At 51.8% G+C, this 7,632-nt stretch overlaps 1 protein-coding gene across 1 annotated transcript; it reads left to right on the top strand.

Annotated features, from left to right (window-relative positions):
* Positions 1-275: 275 nt before the first annotated feature.
* Positions 276-2,620, top strand: NGA_0727300 (uncharacterized protein; the record flags this gene model as incomplete). The annotated part of the gene is made up of 6 exons (XM_005852569.1): positions 276-537; positions 893-1,074; positions 1,241-1,336; positions 1,554-1,610; positions 1,840-1,967; positions 2,263-2,620. Coding segments are annotated over 6 exons (1,053 nt in total), but the record flags the coding sequence as incomplete, so codon positions are not given.
* Positions 2,621-7,632: the final 5,012 nt, after the last annotated feature.

Raw genomic sequence — 7,632 nt, 5'->3', positions numbered from 1 at the left:
GGGGGGGGGGACCTCACTTCGGAAAAATTATCGCTCTCGCCAAGTGGAATATCACGAAACATACTGACACTATATATGCCCCCGCCTCCCCCCTTCATACCATGCTCGTGCACAGCGTAAATATTCCTACGTACTAGACTTGGACGCCATTGGCCAACGAGGAAATCATACCGCAACCACGGTCCTCCGCGCCGGGCGTTCATCTTCGACTTTCCCGGATTAGTTCGATCTTTTTACTCAGCACCATTTTGTCCCGCCCAATTTCTATTCCTGCCTTCGGGTTACCCCCCTTTGTTCAACGCGCTATTGGGTTTTCGACCCTTCGTGCCTCCCGTCCGATACGCGTTTCAACTCAAGGCCGCCAACTTCGTATGCCGGCATCCTCCTCCCTCCCCTCGCCTCCGACATCTTCCTCCTTCCCTTCTCCGTCCCCCCTACATCACACGCCCGATCCTTACGATGGCATAATCATTGATCCTCAGCAACTACCGAAGGACCCATGTATTTTTGCACAGCATTTGACGGAATCATTGGCGGGTGCGTATGGCGTCACGGGAAGGGGAACTAGGAAGGAGTAAGGTCGGGAGGGAAGGTCTGAGATGCATTCGTCGAACGCGGCCCCATGTGGAGAGAGAGCTAGACTCCTACGCACGTGCAGCTTGCGGAAAGCTACGACTTTGCTCCCTGGTTCGGACTCGAGCAGGTCCTCCATATCGTCGTCTCATTTTTGCGCTCGCCTGTAGCTCTGTCTCTCCCTTCTCCGCCCTGGTCGCCACTTTGCCTTCCCTCTCACCATCCCTCCCACCTTCATTGAAATCTTGCGTACATTCCATCCCTCTTTGTACAGCTACTGTCTCACTCCTCTCCCTCTTCCCCTCTCCCACCCTATCAGCCTGGCGTCTCCAGCATCGACGCGGCATCTGGCTGAAGCTGCCCCTGACCCTTGCTTCCCACGTGCCCGTGGCGGCAAGCTCGGGGTTCGTCTTCCATCACGCCGAGCAGGACTACGTGATGATGACCCACTGGCTGGAGGAGGGGAAGCCCTGCACCTTGCCGCCCGGGCCCACACACCAGGTCGGGAGGGAGGGCGGGGCAGAGGGAGGGATCTAAAATTGTGGGACTTGTGCTTGAGTGGGGTGCATGCTCGAAAAATGACTCGATGCGACCCTTTAGTCGTCCTGATCCTATTGTCCCTCCCTTTTCCCCGTCCCTACCGCTATCCCTTCCTCTCTTTTTCCAGGTGGGGGTGGGTGCCCTCGTACTGGACAAGGGCGGGAAAAACATCCTGGCCGTGCAGGAGAAAAGCGGGCCTTTGAGGGGCACAGGCGTCTGGAAGGTAGAGAGGGAGGGAGGGAGGGAGGGAGGGAGCGGGGGAGGGAAAGAGGCACGAATAGCTCAGGCGTAGTATCCCATCCACCAAGCTGCGTGAGCGCGTCCAGGTCCCGGCTCGTACCCTCACGTCGGCGTGTCCACCTCTCTTTCTCCACGTCCGAACGTTTCCCTTGCTTCTCTCTCCCCCCCATCGCCCCTTTTCCTCGTTTCTCTCCCCTCAGATGCCCACCGGACTCCTGGACGTCGGGGAAGATATTGGCGCGGGCGCCGAGCGAGAGGTGCGCCTTCTCTCACTCTCTTTCTCCCACTCTGTCCCTCCCTCCTCCAATTCCTCCTTTCTCCCCACCTTCGACCCCCCCCCTTCTCTCCTGAAAGCCAGCTTTTCTGTGCTTTAAATATCAAGCCCTCTGGGGTGCTTTTATGCTCCCCCTTCCTCCCTTCCTCCCTCCCCGCCGTCCTTCCTCCCCTCCCCTCTCCCCTCTCCTCACCTTCCTGCCTCCCTCTCAGGTAAAGGAGGAGACCGGGGTGTCGGCGCGCTTCAAGCATCTGATCGCCTTCCGCCATGCCCACGCCTTCGCCTTCGGGAAGAGCGACCTCTTCTTCCTGGCGCGCCTGGAGGTGGAAGACGACAGCAGGTGAGTGGGAAGGAAAAAAAGAAGCGAGGGGCTTTGCTGCGATCTCTGTGTCTGAACCGTGTGTGCGAGTAGTTGTAGAGGCTTCTTCGGACTCAGTAGCGCGAGGATTTCTCCCCGTGCACTCTCCCCGGACCTTCCTCGCGCAGTCTCCTCTGTCGGTGTGGCAGGGAGGTAGGTCTGGATTATTATTTTTGTTCGTGAAAGCGTCGAGGCAGCTCTCTGTCATTCTTTGCGTCTCGTGAAAGGTGACGACTTCTGCCCGCGCGTTCCATTCACGCGTGCCCCCCCTCCCCAGTCTGCAGCCCTGCCCCCACGAGATCGCCGCCTGCGACTGGGTGCCCCTCTCCCTCTTCCTCTCTCAGCCCCGTTTCCTCGCTTCCCCCCTCTATGCCTGCGTCTACGACCTGTGCCGTGACGCTTTACCGGAGAACGAGGGGAAGGCAAGGCCTGTGACGGCCATCATGGGCACGCAATTGGAGCTAGGCTTCAAGCCTGGGGCGGCCTGGCTATACCATACTTCAGAGTGGCACCATGAGAAGCACGGTGGAAAGGGCGAGGGGGAGGACGGCTTGGAGGAAGGGAAAGGGGCAAAGAAAGGGGCTGGGAACCACGAGCGGGGGTGACTAGATGAGGAGGGCTTTACAAGCCTGAGGGAGGATAAAACGCTACTGGAACGAAAGTAACGCGATTTCATGTAAGGGAGGGCTAAGTAGCGAGAGAATCATTTACTTTCGACGTATTTCGTTCATGTTATCGATCATAAACTCCTTTCCCTCTTGTCTACATTGTCGATTTTACGCACACTCGGGAAGTACACCTTATGCAAGTTTAAAGCAAGGATGAGACAGCTCAGAATAGAGCTTGAATCATGGAAAGGCACGATACTTCAATCCTAAATGAGTGCTAATCCTGTGTTCGCTTCGTACAAGAATGTAGCGGGGGTAATCGATTGGACGATCATTCGAAAGTCCGGATGATGGAATGAAGAATAGAGGTCGATTATGAAAAAGGTGTAGACTTTGACTCATTTTGGAGTAGAGCTTCAGTTTTGTTTCCTCAGAGAAGATACTCTGGGGCCTCGAGTATTAGATTATCGGAGACATTCCGTGTGATGGTATTTGCCCTTGACTCGTCTTTCAGTGTGATGGTATTTGTCCTTGACTCGTCTTTCAGTGTGATGGTATTTGCCCTTGAGTCGTCTTTGCGAGGATCATATAGTAATCGATAGCGATAGAGGGGAAGATTGGCTTTGCGTGTTGGATTCGTGAGATCTACGGTACGATCATGAAAACGTCAGTGTTAAACCCAGCAGCCGTGAGTGTGGTGTTACCCACAATCATGGTTCCTTCGAAATCACCGGTAGTGTAGAAGCTGCCGGATGCATCCGCAGTAATACTTTTTCCTGAGGAAAAACCGCCCGTGCTTCCGAAGTTTTCAGCCCACACAGGGCTGCCGCCAGAGTCGACTTTGATAATGACAATGTCAGACCCCCCAATAGGCGTGAGGGTGGTGTTACCCACGATCAAGGTTCCCGAGATGTCACCAGTTGAATAGGAGTTGCCCGATGCATCCACGGCAATACCATTTGCGTAGCTTGATTTGCTACCTCCGAAACTCTGAGCCCATACAGGATTGCCGCTAGGGTCCAATTTGATGAGGCAAATATCATTGTTAGCAACAGCCACGAGTGTGGTGTTACCCACAGTCATGCTTACTTGGAAATCACCATTAGTGTAGGAGTTTCCCAATGAATCCACAGCAATACCCCGTGCATAGTCCTCTCCGGTGCCTCCGAAGCTCTCAGCCCATACAGAGCTGCCCATGGAGTCGAATTTAATGATGAAAATATCACCGCCTCCAGCAGCCGTGAGGGTGGTCATACCCACCGTCATGCTTCCTTCAAAATGGCCTGCAACGTAGGAATTATTCGATGCATCCAGAGCAATACTCCTCGCATAGCATTCGCTTCCAGTGCCCCCGAAACTGTAAGCCCATGCAGGGTTACCGCTCGAGTCGACTTTCATGATGAAAATGTCATTGGTGCCAAGAGCGGTGAGTGTTGTAGTGCCCACAGTCATGTTTCCTTGGAAGAAGCCCACAGTGTAGGAGTTGCCGGCTGCATCCAAAGTAATGCCCTCTCCGGAGTCCCCACCAGTGTCTCCGAAGCTTTTAGCCCATACAGGACTACCACTGGAGTCTACTTTAATGATGAAAATGTCAGAGTTACCACCAGCCGTGAGAGTGGTGCTACCCACAGTCATGTTTCCTGTGAAAGAACCTGTAGTGTAGGAGCTGCCCGAAGCATCCACTGCGATATCCGTGCCTTCATCAGAATCGCTGGATCCGAAGCTCATAGCCCACAGGGGGCTGCTTGTGGAGTTCAGTTTAATCAAGAAAATGTCAGAGTCTCCTTCAGCCGTGAGGTTGGTGCTACCAACGGTCATAGTTCCTCGGAAAGAACCGGTAAGGTAGACGCTGTTCGATACATCCACAGCAATACCTAATCCGACATCGATATCGTCGCCTCCGAAGCTCACAGGTATAGCCATGCCCTCAGGCGTCGGTGAAGGTGCTTTGGTAGGGGTAGTAGTGGGTGTTTCAGTAGGCGATGCTGTAGGTGCGAGTGTCGGGGCAGCCGTTGGCGTCGCTGTAGGAGCTGCGGTAGGGGTAACAGTGGGTGCTGCAGTAGGCATAGAAGTAGGGGTGAGCGTTTGGGGCAAGAGCACCTCATACACGTTGTAATCAGGATCGAAGATGAAGGGCGTGCATATTGCGCCGCAGCAAAAGCACTGGCTGGTCACGGTATTCCAGTTAAAGAAGAAAGGCGTTTCGTTCCCCCCGTTCAGCGTACAATATTCATAGCAAGCCTCCGGGTTATCGATCGATTGGAGATCGCGGTCCTGATGTGGACTCAGTGTCGAAAAGGCTCCATCGCTATTGATTCCGGAGGGCAACGACAGGCGTCGGTCCTGAAAGGGGGCCAGTCGTCCCGCTTCGGAACATCGCTGTCCTTCACGAAACAGCACAAAAGGCGTCGTTGGATTGATGGAGGGAGCCGGAGTCGGTGCGCAAGTCGTGCCTTTCTTAGCTTTCAAGTATCGCGCTTTTAAGATGGCTGAGCTGGCCAGCTGCTTGATGCATGAGGCCGCTGTAGCATTGACTATGTAAGCGAAAGCATCCACTGCCATCATCTCAGGAGCGCATTGATTAGCCTTTACCTTCACACGAAAGCGGCGTTTGCCCCCCTTACTTTTGGTGAATGCGATACCGAGCCAATAAACGCTAGTCGTTTCGTCCGCATTTTTAACAATTTGCGGCGGCGAATAGGGCTTTGGGGATGGACGCATCACCGCTCGCTCTACCGATAAGCCATTTGGCAGGTTTAATTGAAATTCCAGGTTGGCGACGGCATCTTTACTTTTCAGTATAACGTTGATTGTACCTTGGCCCTTTCCTGCCAGGATCCCACGTTTAGCATTCGGCCTGACTTTGGCCTTGAGAGAAAGCCGCGGACATTCTTGCGAGACCGTAGTGTAAATACTTGTAAAGCCCAGAAGGGCGATAAGTAACGCACCAAAAAGTTTAGTCATATTTTAAACCGTAACTTGGTATGTAGACCAGTGGATTGAACGCGAAATTTGACGGATCGACCTGTGAATGCGAGAATCGTTTCAGAGTGTACATAAATTATGGGTGATACAGTTAGTGTACAATTAGAAATTTTCTAGGTCTGATATTCGACTTAATACAACAAGATGTCTACGTTGCCAGACTACGTTTTCATCCATGGAATTCAGTCAGAAAGTCATCGGCAGCGCGTCACGCCACCAAAATGGGCTACCACTCATAACCTCATGGGCAGATCTCCATAGACGATGTGACAAGCAAATACCAAACTGCTTCGTCCGCAGCCCGTAAGAAGTTTGCTCCAAGAGAATTTTTTGTCTTTTGAAAAAAGGGGTGTCTGGCACATGGTGGTCCCTAGAAGGACTGCCCATGCACTAAGTGCACACACGGCGTACTTTTTGGAAGGTGAGACATTGGGCACATGAAGATCGAGGGAGTCCACTGCCAGAGATATACTTCTACAAGAAGTACAAGCATATCCCAGCAGAAATGTGAAGTGCAAGAGTAAGACTGCCTAATGCGCTGGAATTCCATTAAGACGACTCAAAAATCTCCGATCCTCGGAGGCGAGGTGTATATATTTCCGTGTCGATATTGAATGCAAACGAACAAAATGTACGCTTCATCGCGTGCTACTTTTGTAAAGTGACAGCTTGAGCACATTTCGATGGAGGTAAACGATTCTTTCTCAATCAATTACACTGCCACTTACGCACGAACGTAGCTTCTACTGTACTTCAACCATCACAGAAGTAACGACCATCATGACTCATGTCGTGTTAGTTAACGGTCCGTTCGTGATGAAGTTTCAAACCTTCAACATTTACGTCGACAACCGTATCACCATGCGCAAGTCGGGCGTCTCGGTAAGCGGCCGGGACTTGCTGTCCATCGGCCTGTACAATGCATTACACTTCGAATGGAAGAAGCAGATAAAAGTCAAAGGATGGCATGCATGACGAAGGCGTCTGAGGTATCCAGTATTCCTTACGAGGGGCGCAAAGATGTCTTCGCCTTCTGGCATCATTTACGGACGAAACAGCCCTTAAAAAAAAAAGGGCGCAATAGACGACAATTCCTTAATAAAAAAATAATCAACCTCATTCTGTTGAGACAAATGAGGAGCCTACAACACGGTACTCGCGTAGACATGATCAAGATCCAAAGAACTGACAACCAGCACTCCTCCCCGCCTCTTCCTGGCCTCCTGGTAGAGGCTGCCTCTTAGGTCCAGACTGTTCCAAGAGACGCGCAGATAGGAAGAAGGAAAGAAGCGCACGAGGGCAACTGGGAAGAAAGATGTCTCCATCATCACCCCAACCCTAGCCCTAACCCTAACCCTAATCCTTCATCCTAACCCTAATTCTAACCCTAACCCTGACCCTAACCCTAACGAAATAGTTTCTGTTTAATGCCCAATTTTCAATTGCTTAGATCCGTGTCAGCAAACGCCACAACAATCGAGCCTGGGGCCCCAACAGCCATGAAAGACAGAAATATTGGATTTTTACATGTTTATTGAGGCAACGAGTAGCGGTAAAGCTATCAAAGGTTACCCTAACCCAGCGCGTGATAGGCGGATCTTGCTGTGTAAATGATAGAAGGCGATAAAAACAATTTTTCGCCGTGAAAAAATCCCTACTTCTACTGTTCATCATAAGTTTTATTCTTTGGTCTCAAGCAAGACTCGTCGACGCTTTCTTAACAAACAATAAATGCTTTGAAATATCCAACACGCGCTTACTATCAACTCCGAGCCCCTTCTGCACCTACGTGCTTTCTTCAATTCCTATCCTGCCCGCTCTCAGATCCATCCTTTCTTCTCGCCCGAACTTGTGCTCGTCTCGAAATCAACTGCAACTTCTCTGCTAACGGCGTATCAGTAATCCATACTTGGAAGAGCGCCCTCATATCCTCGAGGGAGACGCCCTCTGTTTCAGGGAGTAGAAGCAACACGAATGTGGCCATGAAGAAGCAGCAGAAGGCGAAGAAGAGAAAAGTGCCCCATAGATTGAGGCTATCCCGCAGAATTGGGAAG

Source organism: Nannochloropsis gaditana (assembly GCF_000240725.1).
Source record: "Nannochloropsis gaditana CCMP526 unplaced genomic scaffold scaffold1081, whole genome shotgun sequence".
In the NCBI taxonomy this organism is placed as follows: domain Eukaryota; class Eustigmatophyceae; order Eustigmatales; family Monodopsidaceae; genus Microchloropsis; species Microchloropsis gaditana.
Note: the sequence above shows the minus strand (reverse complement) of the source record. Positions and strands in the feature narration are given on the sequence as shown.